Raw genomic sequence first — 15923 nt, 5'->3', positions numbered from 1 at the left:
TGCAGGTTTAGGTTTTGGTCGAATGAGGGAAGCAAAAGAGCGTTCATGTTCTGAAAGACGCTTGGTAGCTGTCTCAATAGAGTCATCAAATAATTCATTTCCCTGACAAGGTAGATTTGCCAATCTATCTTGAAGGTTGGGATCCATGTCCACAATACGTAACCATGCTAAACGACGCATGGCTACAACAAAGGCCGATACTCGAGACGAGAATTCAAATGCATCATATGAGGCTTGTAACATGAAGAGTCGTAATTGAGAAAGAATCTTAAGGATGAGTTTAAATTCTGAAAGACGAGTGGTAGAGATATCCGGGTAAAAAGATGGTAAAATCTTCAGAAAATGGTTGAAGTAGGACGTAAAGATGTAGCTGTAATTAAGAACTCTATTTGCCATCATAGAGTTTTGGTATAAACGGCGACCAAACTTATCCATGGTACGACCTTCTCTACCTGGAGGAACTGAAGCATAGATTTTAGAAGGATGTGCTTTCTTTAAAGAGGATTCTACTACCAGGGATTGATGAGATAGTTGAGACTTTTCATAACCTTTACATGGAACTGTTCGATAACGGGATTCCAATTTAGATGGAATGGCAGTGATGGAATAAGGAGTCTCCATATTACGAACAAAGGTTTGTTTCAGAACAGGAGTCATAGGTAATCTGAGGGACTCTTTCGGTGGATGAGGAAGCTCCATATCTGCTAAATATTCAGGAGTATATTTAGAATCTGAATGAAGATCCAGTTTGAGAGCTTGTCCCATATCAAAAATAAATTTGGCAAAAGAAATGGATTTGGAATCAGACGCTTCCTCAGGAGATACACTGCGAGATTTAGGAAGAGCTGAGTATGAGGGAGAAGCCTCTCTAGAATATGGTGAAAGTGGTTCTGAGTCTAGACGTAGAGTCACAGAAGAAGCTGCACTGTGAGGTGGAGTAAGAGAATGTTTTCTCTTCAGGCTCCTGGATGGAGAAGTACCAGGTGTACGTGGTACATAATGAGTCGAGGTCTGTGGTGAGCTGTCTCGACGGGGTGGCTTCGATGGTGGAGTCTTCGGTCGAGAAGGACTTCGAGTCGATGCGCGATGGTGTCGAGATCTGTGCTTCTGCTTCGAAGAATGAGGCAGAGAAGTCTCGGTATCCAATGTCGAAGATTCCCTCCGAAGCTTGGGAGCAATAGGTCTCGAATGCTTCGACCGGTGCTTCGGAGGAGGCGAGTCTGGAGAAGAATCAGACGAAGAAATTTTCTTCGGTGTCCTGGATCGGCCTCGAGATACTGGAAGCTCTGGTTGTGTGACAGGCTGATCAGTCCGAGGCAAGGTCGAGGACGGGACCAATTGAGCCACTAAGGAGGAAATCTGTGTGGTGAGTATAGATTTCAGCATGTCCTCCAGCATCGGCACCGAGACAGAAGATCCTGACCTCGTAGGTGCAGCAGTACGCTCCGAAGAGGGCGACCTCGAAGGTGAATATTCCCTTATCTTGGAGGTATGCTTGGAAGATGGACGTACAGAGGAGTCTGGTGGCTTCTTGGGTACGGTACCTGAAAGAGAACCCGGAGACTTACCCCCCATAGAAGACTTCACAGATGGCACCGTCTTCGAGGGAACCGAAGCAAGTAAGGTTGAGGCCTTCAAGACCGAAGCTCCAGCCGGAGCCTGGGTCGAAGCCTTCGAGACCGTAGTCGTCGATGTCGTCGGAGTCGAAGCCTTCGAGACCGGGGCAGCCGCCGAGGTCGAAGCAGAATCCGAAGGTTGCGCCATGTCTCCGAAAAGTTGAAAAAATTGAGCGCACCGGCGTCGAAAAGCCCGTGGAGTAAGAGTGAAACAACGGTGACAATCTTCTGGGGAATGAGTGGGACCCAGGCACTGTAGACAGCGGCAGTGGGGATCGGTGACCGAAATCACACGATTACACTGGCGACAACGTTTGAACCCGGTAAGAGGCCGGGACATGGAAAAAATAAAGTCCGTGTCGAACGAAAGGAGCAAATGGGCCTAGGCCCAAGGCTCACCGGCCGGACATGAAATCAAAGAAACAATTGAAACTTTTTTATTATTTTTTTTTTTTTTTAAGAAAAGAAAACGAAAAAGAAATAGGAGAGCACAGCGACCGAACTTTACTGAAAGAAAAGAAACAGCCGCGGTGAAGAGAAGGCAATGCTGCAGAGATGTAGAAAAACGTGTCTTCTTGTCTCCGCGGAATTAAATGAACTGAGGATCCTCTCAGGAGATGCGCCCCCTAGTTCGGGCGGGAAGGCACGCGCGCATGCGCGGTACAGTGCTCGAAAGATCGAGATCTTCAAGCAAGTTTGCTTTCGAGGCTGTCCGCTGCGGGGCTCCGTCGGTGACGTCACCCATGTGTGGGAATATGCTGCCTGCTTGTCCTAGGATAACAGTTACTAGTGATCTACTGTGAGGAAATTTGCCCAGATGAAGCCTTAAGACTATCTACAGCAGGGGTGTCCAATGTCGGTCCTCGAGGGCCGCAGTCCAGTCGGGTTTTCAGGATTTCCCCAATGAATATGCATGAGATCTATGTGCATGCACTGCTTTCAATGCATATTCATTAGGGAAATCCTGAAAACCAGACTGGACTGCGGCCCTCGAGGACCGACATTGGACATCCCTGCTATAAGCAAACCAAACCTGAGCTGATACTCCATGACCTTGTATTAAGGCATCAAGGGATTTCATTGTACCGTTTGTTGTTAGAAAATCAGCTACAAACAGGGGTTTCAAAGTCCCTCCTTGAGGGCCGCAATCCAGTCAGGTTTTCAGGATTTCCCCAATGAATATGCATGAGATCTATGTGCATGCACTGCTTTCAATGCATATTCATTAGGGAAATCCTGAAAACCCGACTGGACTGCGGCCCTCGACATTGGACACCCCTGATCTACAGGATTTGTTATTCAAAATATAATCAAAAAGTCAGAAATGGTGTGAATAGCTAGTTGTAAAGAAGAAGAATTTGAAGTGTCTCACCTGAACTGCAGCAAAGAAGCTAACCAGCACTTGCCCTTCACTTTTGGCAACAGCGCGCAAGACATCCAGAGAGAGAATATTGGTAGTACCTTCCCAGATCGTCAGCACCTAGGTAATTCACATACAGTTATATCAGACCCCAAATCTTCTTCCCAATACAACTAACATAAGCAGAAATTATCATATTTTTCGCTCCATAAGACGCACATTTTCCACCCAAAAGTGGGTGGAAATCTTATGTAGCGAAAATACAAAATTTGTACTCCCCTTAGCATTGTAAAACACCCTCCCACTGCACCTTTTCAAAACACCCCTCCGCTCCGCCTCTCAGCACTGCTGCTGCACCTTTTCAAAACACCCCCCCCTCTGCCTCTCAGCACTGCTGCTGCACATTTTCAAAACACCCCCTCCCAGAACTGCTGCCACTGTCATCGTTAGTACCTTTTTTAAACAGCCTGGATTCAGAATGCAAAGGCGGGCCCAAGCGGGAGTGCGTAATTCTTGCTCCTCACATCCACACTCCTGACCGGGTATGAGAGCCGTCTAACAAGGACAGGAGGGATTTTAAAAGGTACAGGATATTTTTTTTTTATGCCCCTGATGGTTGTTGGTTGGTTTTTGTTTTTTTCTGTGCTGGGGCTCTTTGGGGGATCATGCACACTATTTAGCTTTTTCATTCTTTGTGTATCTCTTATTTGTATATTCTGACTTAATTTCTTGGATTCTTTGGCAGCCACACAATGGAGGGTGGGGAGGGTAGGATTGGGGGGGACAAAAGGTACTGGTGTTTAAAAGGGTATGGAGTATGATTTAAAAGGTACAGGGGGTGTTTAAAAGGGTATGGGGGATGATTTAAGGTACTGGGGAGCTATGTGGGGGCATGGGGGATGATTTAGGGTATAGTGGGGATGATTTAAGGTACTGGGGGGTATATGGGGATTTGGGACCTGCCTGTCACTAGGCTACTAGGCCAGCCTGCCTGCCCTGTCCCGGCCTACCACTACACTACCAGAGGGGGAATAGGGTACAGAGCCTAGCAGGGAGGGGGACAGGGTGCAGAGCCTGGCAAGGAGTGTGGGATTGGGTGCAGAGCCTGGCAGGGAGATTTTTTTCTTGTTTTACTCCTCTAAATCTAGGGTGCGTCTTATGGTTAGGGTGCGTCTTATGGAGCGAAAAATACGGTAGGTTCCTACCTGCTAATTTTCTTTCTTTTAGTCCCTCCAGACCGACACAGAACAGATGGGTTTACACTCCTCTGCCAGCAGGTGGAGACTGAGAACATATTGACTTTTGGCTGTAGTAAAAGTGGGCTGTGCACTCCCATTTACAATCAGTCTGACAAACAGCCAAGCAAGAACTAAGAACTTTGAACTATAAACATACCAACCCCACTCACAATGGGAGAAGACGAAGAGGAAACACTGTTGGATACTGATTAGAACAAGAACCTTTCAAAACGTCCCCACAGTTTGCCAGCTAAATCAGACGAACCAAGCACTGCTGCTCTTAACATACTTCACCAAACCAATACAAGATACTGCAAAAAATAAGTACTCTTTACGAACACCACCGAACAAAATGACAGGGCAGGTTCTGTGCTGGTCTAGAGGGACTAAAAGAAAGAAAATTAGCAGGTAAGAACCTAATTTTTCTTTCTTTGTTCTCCCTCCAGACTGGCACAGAACGGATGGGACATACCAAAGCAGTACCCATCAAGGGTGGGACCCCCAAAGGGGGACACGCTCACCGAACATCATATCCCGACGCACCTGCACGTACACACTGTAGTGGCGAACAAAGGAATAGAGAGAAGACCAAATTGCAGCTTTACAGATATCCACCAGAGACACAAGAGAACTTTCAGCCCAAGAGGCTGCCTGACCCCGCATGGAATGAGCTTTTAGGAAATCTGTAACAGGTTTCTTCTGAAGAAGGTATGCCAAAGCGACAGCCTCCTCGATCCAGCGTGAAATTGTAGCTTTAGAAGCACTGTTCCCCCTACTCCCCCTTCAACGATGGCCAGCAAGTAGTACAAATAGATGATCTAACTTAAGGAACTAACTTAAGGAACATAAGCAAAGGACCCTACAGACATCCAATTTATACAACTGCCTCTGCTTCAAAGAGCCCTACCAACTACCCAAGACCAGATGGGTAACGGATTGGTTGACATGAAAAGGAGAAACGACCTTAGGAAGAAAGGAGGGAACCGGCTGCAGCAAAACCCGCTCCTTACAGAAGTCCAGGAAGGGAGGCCTACACAAAAAGGCCTGCAGTTCAGAAATGCATCTTGCAGAAGTAATGGCCACCAGGAACACAACCTTAAGAGTAAGGAGCCAAGAAGGACGAATGAGCACAGAAAGAACCAAATTGAGATACTCCAGGCTCTAAGAGGGAAACAGCCAGCTCTTGGCAAGGTTGACTACCCATCCCAGCGACTGCAAAAACTCCACCACCTGAGCCATGATCTGGGTGCTCTCTTGTAACGACTTTGCTCAAATCATCCAAGAAGGGATGAACTAGAATGCCCTCCTTGCATAACGCCACCGCAACGACCACCATCACCTTGGTGAACGTCTGCGGAGCCGTGGCCAGACCAAAGATGTTGACCCAAGATCGCAAAGCGCAGAAAGCGATAATGGGAAGCACAAATAGAAATGTGCAAGTAGGCCTCGATCAAATCTAGAGAGCCCAGAAACAACCTTGGCTGAACCGTCAGAATGTAATGTAATTTATTTCTTATATACCGCTACATCCGTTAAGTTCTAAGCGGTTTACAGAAAATATACATTAAAAATAAGAAAATAATAAAGGTACTTAAAAAAAAATTCCCTTTCTGTCCCGAAGGCTCACAATCTAACTAAAGTACCTGGAGATTAATAAATTAATTAAAAATAAAGATAGAAGAGGGAATAGAAATAAACATTTTAACAAGACAGCATTGAATTAAATTCTTTGGTAGATAGAAGAGAGAAGATCAAAGAGTAAATGCATAAGGGGAGACCGTTAAACAATAGAATTCTGGCGAAATTTAAAATGACAAATGTTATAAAACGAAGAAAAAAGGCATAACAATAAGTAAGATTAAAGATAATTCATAAGCAAGTAGGGAAAGAAAATAAAATAACACATTGTCTTTAAAAAAGAGCTTCTTCATGGAAGAGACTTGGATGATTGTCCCAGGATGTTATGTCTTCTTCCCTTTGATGGACTCTTATCCTTATCACGACTCACTGTCCGTGTCACTTCTGCCATCCTAATTGTTGCCACTAAGAATTTGCTCCAAATGAGGCCAACAATGAATGCGAGAATTCCTCCTCTGTGGGAAAGTTACTCGGTGTTGAAAGTCATTATGTTTTGTTTCTGATGTAACTGGGTCTGACATAAGACTCTTGTCCTGCTGTTCTTGTGCACATCGGCTGAGAGCTCTGGAAAGAAGCCAAGTTAATGGGTGAGGGGGCTCCGGGGTATAAGAAACCAGATTTCGGGGCGGGTAAGTGGAGACCAGATCTTCATCGCCGAAGTTAGGAGCGCAGGAGGCGGTGAAACGTTTTGCGCCGACCAGGGTGTGTTGCAGCCGGATATTGGGGGTAAGGCGGAGCTTCCCAGGGTCATTTCCTGTAATAGGCAGTTTAATGTAGGAAACGCAGACCGCAAAGTTTCCATGTGGAAGGAAAGCACGTGAAGAGCTCCTTTCAAATCCAGGATAGGCCGAAAGGTCCCTTCTTTCTTTGGCACCACAAAGTAAATCAAGTACCAACCTGTGCCCCACTCCCACGGGAGAACTGGAACCACCGCTTGGAGATCCAACAATCTTTGAAGGGTCTGGCAAAAGGCCTGCTGCTTCCATGCCACCTGCGAGGAAAAAGCGAGAAAACGATCTTGCAATGAACGGGCAAACTCCAGAGCATAACCGTCCCGAATCACCTCCAGAACCCACTGATCGGACGTGATGTCTGCCCACTTTGGATAAATATCCCTCAGCTGAGCGCCCACCGGAACCAAGACGGACCGCAGGGGACCCGTTGGGGGTGCTACCCACACCCCGGCGAGCCCCATGAAAGGACTGCATGCGCTGGAAGAACCTGCCTCTAGAGAGCCCAGGGGACTGAAAAGAGGCAGCCCCTCGACTAGGGCAGAAACGATGGAAATCACGCCCATGAGCAGCGCCACATCAAGCCAGCGGCCTAGGCCTATCCTTAGGCAAATGAGGTACTTTAGAATCAGAGAAAGTCTGAACCAACCTGTACAGATCCTACCCAAACAAGAAAGATCCTATAAAAGGAAACTTTGTCAACTTAGCTTTGGATGCTGAGTCCGCCAACAAAGCGTGAAGCCACAAGGTACGGTGAGCTTCCACTGCAAATGCTAACAACTTGGCAGAAGCTCGCAAGAGGTCACACATGACATCTGTAAAATAAGAAGCACCCAATTCAATCTTTGCCACCTTGCGCTTCAGCAATTCCCAATCCTCAGTTTTACAGTCAAGGACATGCTCGGCCCAGCGAAAACACGCTCAAGCCACCAGCCCGCCATTCATCGCCGCCTGAATCGTCAGAGCTGTCACATCAAAACTCTGTTTAAGGAGGGATTCCAACTTACACTCCTCAGGATCCTTCAAGGCCGCACCGCCCTCAACAGAAACGGTATGCCTCTTAAAGATGGCCGAGATCACTGCGTCCACCATAGGCGACTTCAGAGTGTCCCTATCCCCTTCAGGAATGGGATACAGACGAGCCATGGAGTGCGCAAAACGAAAGGGAGCTTCCGGCACCTGCCATTGTGCGAGTATAATATCCCTAATATCCTAATGCATAGGAAAAGAGCGGGAAGCAGAGCGGATCCCCTTAAGCAAGGGATCCACTGTACGCGGGGGCTCTGACATGGTGTCCTCAAAGTGCAAAACCGAGGAGACCTGAAGAATTAACTCATGAATCTCTTCCCGCTGAAAAATGTGCACCACAGTCACATCTTTGCCAACTGAGGGGTGCTCGAACCCCTCGCTGGCAGAATCTGACCCCCCAAGAGGATCCTGGAAATCTCCCAAAGGGTCCAGGTCCTCATCAATAACATCTTGCTCCTCTGGGCAAAAATCCTCATCCCAAGAGACCCTCGGGCTTTTGTATGAGAGAGGAGTAGAGGGGGCAAAACCTCCAGTCACCAGAACATAAGCTTTACAAAGTGCTAACAAAAATTTATTTATTTAAAAATTTATATACCGCATAAAAACTATGCAGTTTACAAAATTACATTCATACATATTAAAAATACTAAAACATGTTTCGACAGAACAAACACAATAATACATTAATTAACAGTATCATTATTAAAACCATTTTTCAAATTCATCCAACAAGATGGAAAGACAAAATCCTATAAAAACATTTACAGGACGGTAAGGCTTCAGCAGCAAATAGCATTAGCACATGAAGGCATTAACAAATAATTGTGTTTTCAACATTTTCTTAAAATTCAAATCTCCCATCACAAAATCACAGAATACCAGGCAGCACATTCCAAAGCTTGGCACCTGCTACAGACAGCATTTTTGCCCCAATCTTAACATGAGAGACTAATATCTTACCCTCCAAACCAAACTCAACTTCATACCATTTTCAGATCTCAAACATTTTCTGGGTTGATAGATTTCAAAAAACACCTTTAGTGCCCTTGGGGAAACGTGATATAAGATTTGCTGTATAATTGAGAGAATCTTAAACTGTACTCTCTGCTGCATAAGAAATCAGTGCAGTTGTTTCAACACTGGGGTTATATGAGTCATTCTTGAAACCCCAGTAATCAATCTTGCTGCAGAGTTAACATCTGCAGTGCCCTCATCTTCACTTTAGTAACTCCCAAATAAAGAGAATTGCAATAATCCACTCTACAGCACAGTTACTTATCGTAACAGGTGTTATCCAGGGACAGCAGGCAGCTATTCTTACATATGGGTGACGTCATCAACGGAGCCTCGATGCAGAAGCCTCGCAAGCAGACTTGCTTGTAGAAACTAGAAGTTTTGAGTCAGCCGCACCACGCATGCGCGAGTGCCTTCCCGCCCAGCGCAGGGCGCATCTCCTCAGTTCAGATAGCTAGCAGAGAAGCCAACCAGGGGAGGTGGGTGGGTTGTGAGAATAGCTGCCTTCTGTCCCTGGATAACACTCGTTACGGTAAGTAACTGTGCTTTATCCCAGGACAAGCAGGCAGCCTATTCTCACATATGGGTGACCTCCAAGCTAACTAGAATAGGATGGTTGGAGTGTTGGCAATTTAGAATAAATTTTGTAATACTGTCTGGCCAAAATGGCCATCCTGTCTGGCGAAAACATCCAGACAATAGTGAGAAGTGAAAGTATGAACCAAGAACCAAGTAGCACCCTTGCAAATTTCCTCAATAGGTGTAGATCTGAAAGCTACTGAAGCTGCCATTGCTCTGATCTTATGGGCTGTGACTCTACTCCATAGGGGTAATCCAGCCTGGGCATAGCAGAAAGAGATGCAAGCAGCCGTCCAGTTGGAGATGGTACACTTAAAAGATAGGATGTCCCAACTTATTTGGATCGAAGGAAACAAAAAGTTGAGGAGCAGTTCTGTGTGGTTTGGTGCATTCCAAATAGAAGGCCGAAGCACGTTTACAGTCCAGAGTATGAAGAGCTTATTCTCCAGGATGAGAATGAGGCTTCGGAAAGAACACTGCAAGAATAATGGATTGGTTGAGATGAAATTCCGAAACCACTTTAGGTAGGAATTTAGGATGAGTACGAAGAACCACCTTGTCATGATGGAACACAGTGAAAGGTGGATCAGCAACTGACTCTTCAAGCAGAAGTAAGGGCAATGGGAAACACCACTTTCCAAGTGAGGTACTTCAGATGAGCCGTAGACATTGGTTCAAATGGAGGCTTCATCAATTGAGTAAGAACAACATTGAGGTCCCAAACCACTGGAGGTGGTTTGAGAGGATGTTTGACTTTGAAAGTCCTTTCATGAATTTGGAAACTACCAGATGAGCAGAAAGGGGTTTCCCTTCAATAGGCTGATGGAAAGCAGCAATTGCACTGAGATGGACTCGGTTCGATGTAGACTTGAGGCCAGAAGTGGATAAGTGCAAAAGGTAGTCTAAAACAGAAGATAAGGAGGAATGTTGAGACTCCTTATCGTGAGAAAAACACCACGTAAAAAATCTAGTCCATTTTTGGTGATAGCATTGTCTAGTGGTAGGCTTCCTAGAAGCCTCTAAAATGTCTCTTACAGATTGAGAAAACTGAAGAGGAGTTATGTTGAGAGGTACCAAGCAGTCAGATGTAGAGACTGCAAGTTGGGATGAAGCAGAGATCCCTGACTCTGTAAGCGAGCGGTCTCAAACACGTGGCCCGTGGGCCGCATGTGGCTCTCCAGGTTTTATTTACGGCCCGCAGTCTGGACGCGATCAACAGCATTTCTCTTCCCCTTTCCCTTCCTTTTGGAGCAGCATCGTGTCTGGCCAGCTCGTTCCGTTCAAAGCCGCAGGTTGGCGGCTCCTCGCGCTATCCACTCCAGCATCGGAAGCCTCTCTGACGTCACAACATCAGAGAGGCTTCAGACGCAGGTGCGGATCTCGCAAGGAGCCGCCACCAGCTGCTTTGAACGGAACGAGCCGGCCAGACACGCTGCTGCTCCACAAGGAAGAGAACGGAAGGGGAGGGGAAAGAAAAATGCTTCTGCTACATAGGAAAGGGGGACCCTAGGGAAATGCTGCTGTTGCTGTACAGGGAAAGGGAGAGGGAGGGAAAGGGGAAGAGAAATGCCTCTCCTGCACAGGAAAGGGGGGAGGGAAATGCTGCTTCTTCTGCTGCTGCATAGGGAAAGGGGAAGAGAAATGCCTCTCCTACACAGGAAAGGGGGAAAGGAAATGCTGCTTCTGTTGCTGCTGCACCCAACTGGGGAAAGAGAGGGAAGGAAGGAAGGAGAAGGGAGAGGAGAGGAACAAGAGAAGAAGCAAAGTTCATGGGAGGGAGGGAAGGAAAGGAGATATCAGATCATGGAGGGGGAGGGAGAGATGCCAGGGCATGGGGGAAGGGAAGGAGACAGATGCCAGACAAGGGGAAAGGAAGGAGGGAGGGAGAGAAAGGAAGGAAAGAGATGCCAGACCATGGAAATAGGACGGAAGAAGAGAGAGATAGGAAGGGAAGGGAAGACATGGAAACGTAGATTTTGAAAAGAAAGCAGAAAAATTGAACATTAAGTTAATGCAAAAGACGGATGCAAGGCAGAAAGTGAAGACGGAGAGAAAAACAGTCAAAGGACAAGAAGTCCCTGGAAACATAGTTGAAAGTACAGAAAAATAAAGTCACCAGACAACAAAGGTAGGGAAAATGATTTTATTTTCAATATAGTGATTGAAATGTGCCAGTTTTGAGAAAGAAAAGATATTAAACTTTAAATATGAGGGCTGCAGAAAAAATAGAGTACTTGGAGGGCCGCAGCCAAAATAGTTAATGTCTTATTAAAGAAATGACAATTTTGCATGAGGTAAAACTCTTTATAGTTTATATATCTTTCCTTTTAACATTTAAAGGAAAGTTTTATAAACTATAAAGAGTTTTACCTCATGCAAAATTGTCATTTCTTTAATAAGACATTAACTATTTTTTCTGCGGCCCTCCAAGTACCTACAAATCCAAAATGTGGCCCTGCAAAGGGTTTGAGTTTGAGACCACTGGTGTAAGCAGAGATGGAAAAACTGGTAGAAGGTACGGCTCCCTGCTGCTGAGTTGAAGGAGAAGGGAGTACCAAGGTTGTCTCGGCCACTGAGGAGCAATCAGAATCATGGTGGCATGGTCGTTCTTTAACTTGACAAGAGTCTTGAGAATGAGAGGGAATGGAGGGAATGCATACAGGAAGAGATTCGTCCATTCCAGAAGAAAAGAATCTGCCTCGAGGCGATGAGGAGAATAGATCCTGGAGCAGAACTGAGGCAGTTTGTGGTTGTGGGGAGCTGCAAAGAGATCTATCTAAGGCGTTCCCCACTGTGAAAAATGTGATGAAAAGGCGAGGAATGGAGTGTCCATTCATGAGGTTGCATTAGATGACTCAAGTTGTCCACCAAGCAATTTTTCACCCTTTGGATGTAGACAGCTTTGAGGGAAGGTGTTGTGGCAGATTGCCCAGTCCCAAACCTTCAGAGCTTCTTGACAAAGGGAGGAAGATCCCATCCCTCCCTGTTTGTTGACATATGAGGACTACCTGATCTTGAAGATGTTGAAAAGCTTTGAGAACCTTGAGGATTGCTCTGAGTTCCAACAGATTGATGTGACACTGACAATCCGTACTGGTCCAGTGGCCTTGAGTACGGAGACCATCGAGATGGGCGCCCCAAGCGTACGTCGAGGAATCTGTTGTGAGAACCTTCTGATGAGGGGGTGTTTGAAACAGCAAGCCTCTGGAGAGATTGGAAGAGAGCATCCACCAGTGGAGAGACTGTCTCAATGAAGGAGTGACTGCAATGTGTTGAGAAAGTGGGTCGCAAACCTGCGTCCACTGAGATGCCAGGGTCCACTAAGGAATTCTGAGGTGAAGTCTGGCAAAAGGAGTCTCGTGTACTGTGGAGGCCATGTGACCCAGAAGTACCATCATGTGTCTCGCTGATATGGAGGAGCGGAAAGACACTGTGTGACAGAATTGAAGGAGGGCTTCCAGACATTGTTGCGGGAAGAATGCTCTGAGTTGGATAGTATCCAGAACAACTCCGATGAATTGTAGATTCTGAGAGGGTTGAAGTTGGGATTTGGGAAAGTTGATTTTGAATCCCAAACTCTGTAGGAACCACATAGTTGGTTGGGTCGCTACAATAACCCCTTGAGATGTTGAATCTTTGATAAGCCTGTCGTCCAGGTAGGGAAATACCTGAGACCATGCTTTCTGAGAGCTGCGGCTACAACTACCAGGCACTTGGTGAACACTCTGGGAGATGAAGCCAGGCCAAAGGGCAGCACTCTGTACTGATAATGCAGATTCCCCACCTGAAATCTGAGATATTGGCGGGAGGCCGGATGAATGGGAACATGATTATAAGCCTCCTTGAGATCCAGAGAGCATAACCAGTTGTTCTGATCTAGGAGGGGATAAAGGGATGCCAGGGATAACATGCAAAATTTTTCTTTGACTAACAATTTGTTGAGAGTCCTGAGATCCAGAATGGGCCGCAGATCGTCTGTCTTCTTCGGAACAAGGAAGTAACTGGAGTAAAACCCCCTGTTCTGCTGTTCCAAAGGAACTGGTTCGATGGCATGGAGACTAAGCAGAGCTTGAGCTTCCTGAAGAAGAAGGGCAGTCTGGGATGGACTGGAAGGATATTCTCTTGGAGGAAGCTCTGGAGGAACCCGAGTGAACTGAAGAGAGTATCCTTCCCTGATGATTGACAGCACCCAGAGGTTGGATGTGATTGTCTCCCATCGGTGATAAAAATGATGGAGACGACCTCCAATAGGGTGAAGATAGTTCAGAGACAGAATGGTGGAGGTTATGCTCTGTTTTAAACAGTCAAAAAGGCTGCACAGCCTTAGGTGCAGCAGAAGGTTGAGATTTCTGTTGCTTTTGATTCTGCTGTATCTTGGGAGGAGGGCGAGTGTAAGGAGCCGTCCTCGGAGCAAAACGCCTCTGGTAAATGGGAGGAGGGCGTGTAGGCTTAGCATGAACTGGCTTTGGCTTAGGTCTGAAAATAGAAGCAAAGGACTTTTCATGCTCAGACAATTTCTTGGTGGCTGCCTCGATAGATTCATCGAAGAGGTCATTGCTTACACAAGGAATATTAGCCAAGCGGTCCTGAAGATTAGGATCCATGTCAATGGTACAAAGCCAGGCAAGGCGACGCTTTGCTACAGAACAAGCAGCCGCCCGGGCAGACAACTCAAAGACATCATAAGAAGACTGAAGTAGATGTAATCTGAGTTGTGATAGAGAAGCTATGACTTCTTGAAATTCAAAGTGCTTTTGAGTATCCAAATAATTGAGAAATTTAGGCAAAAGAGCAATGAGAAACTCAAAATAAGTGATAAAATGGAAATTGTAATTAAGGAGGAACGGTAGCATAAACCTTGGAAGGATGGGAATGTTTCAAAGATGACGCCAAAAGGAGAGATTGGTAAGATAACTGTGAATTCTCAAATCCTTTGAAATGGAGAGTTTTATATCTGGAGTCTAATTTGCCTGGAACAGCTGGAATTGCATAAGGAGTCTCCAGGCATCTGGTAAAAGTCTGAGACAAAAGTTTGTGAAGAGGAAGCTTAAGTGACTCTGCCGGAGGTTGAGGAAAATGCACGACTTTGAGATACTCCTTAGAGTATTTGGAACCTGCTAGGTCCAAGTCAATAGCCATCTGACGAAGAAATGAAGAGAAAGATAGCTGATTCACTAATGCCTTGCCTCGAGAAGGATTCGAGGTCGTCGAAGCAGCCTGGGTCGAAGATGAAGCTTCGGCAGGAAAAAAGGCATCAAAAGAATAGGGAGACTTGGACGAAGCAATCGAAACCGCTGAGTCCTCAAGGTGTGGAAGTGGAGACTTCGATCGAGGAATCGATGGTCTAGTACAGGGGTCTCAAAGTCCCTCCTCGAGGGCCGGAATTCAGTCGAGTTTTCAGGATTTCCCCAATAAATATGCATGAGATCTATTAGTATACAATGAAAGCAGTGCATGCAAATAGATCTCATGCATATTCATTGGGGAAATCCTGAAACCCAACTGGATTGCGGCCCTCGAGGAGGGACTTTGAGACACCTGATCTAGTAGAACTAGAAGGTGTAGATCGAGGCTTAGTTGAAGGACTTTCTTTGGAAGAAGAGCCATGCCTGGATGTATGCCTCGAGGAAGGCCTTGAGCGTCTGTGAGAATGGTGCTTGGAAGCAGATCGAGGAGACTTCATCCCGGAGATGGAAGCAATCGATGCCACCAAGGAATGGATAGGGCTGGTAGCTGTAGATCGAATCTCCAGAGGCTTGATGGAGGAACCTCGATGCACTCGCAAAGACTCTGCTCCTTGTATGGGAGTGTGAGGATTCCTGTCGAGGCACTTGCAAAGAATCTGCTCATTGCTTCACATGCATAGATGCCAGACCAGACACTTGCAGAGACTCTGCTCACTGCATAGAGTGTGTAGGTTCAGACTGAGGCATAGGAAGAGGCTCAACCTCACGGGAGTCTGTAGAATGCCCAGGCTGGATTAGAGTAACAAGCTTTGGTCCCATATTAGTGAGGAACTGAATGAATTGCTTCTCTAACTTGGTCTGGAAAGAAGCCGGCAAGGATGGATCTGCGTCTGAAACCGGACCACCAGCTTTGGCTGGAGGTTCCACAGAGGCAGTGGAAATGTGCTTCGACTTGGAAGTCTTAGGCACCTTAAGCACCACCGCTGGAACTTTCTGCTGAGCTATCTGACCTGAGGATACAGGGGAAGATACAGCAGACGTCATTGAGGAAAGAGCCGCTGCAAACGAAGATCTGATGAGGCACGAGATCGAAGCAGCGGAGGCAGGAGGACCCTCGGTTGAAGATGAGACCGAGGTTGGCTTCGGGGTCGAAGAAGTGGTTGAATACATCCCGAACAGCTTCTCCACTGAAAGTAGACGACATTTAAGGGCTCAAGGTTGAAGAATAGCACAGTGCTCGGACGACTTCTGATGATGATCTGGCCCAAGGCACTTGAGGCACCTACTGTGTGGGTCCGTGAGAGAAATTGCACGTTGACACTGGCTACACTTCTTGAAGCCTGTTGCTGGCCGGGACATAGGAGGAAAAACAGCTGCCGCAAAGTCGAAGCCCCTGGGCTGCAGCCAAGCGGCCCGCCCCGTCAGCCGAACGGAAGAAATAATTTTTTTTAGCTAGAAATAAAAGAAATACAGCGATTCGTGAAGAAAAAGAACACAAACCGCGGTGAGAGAGAGAAGGCACGACGTAAATA

At 46.5% G+C, this 15923-nt stretch overlaps 1 protein-coding gene across 2 annotated transcripts in view; it reads right to left on the bottom strand.

The window, feature by feature from the left end:
• LOC117365012 (acyl-CoA dehydrogenase family member 11-like) overlaps positions 1 to 15923 on the bottom strand; it is a 194914-nt gene that overhangs the window by 50527 nt on the left and 128464 nt on the right. For both annotated transcript variants that reach the window (XM_033954838.1, XM_033954837.1), the window contains exon 12: positions 2989 to 3096. In XM_033954838.1, the coding sequence (XP_033810729.1) occupies positions 2989 to 3096 (108 nt within the window). The remainder of the gene's footprint in view (positions 1 to 2988; positions 3097 to 15923) is intronic.

Source organism: Geotrypetes seraphini, chromosome 8 (genome assembly GCF_902459505.1).
Source record: "Geotrypetes seraphini chromosome 8, aGeoSer1.1, whole genome shotgun sequence".
In the NCBI taxonomy this organism is placed as follows: Eukaryota; Metazoa; Chordata; class Amphibia; order Gymnophiona; family Dermophiidae; genus Geotrypetes; species Geotrypetes seraphini.
Note: the sequence above shows the minus strand (reverse complement) of the source record. Positions and strands in the feature narration are given on the sequence as shown.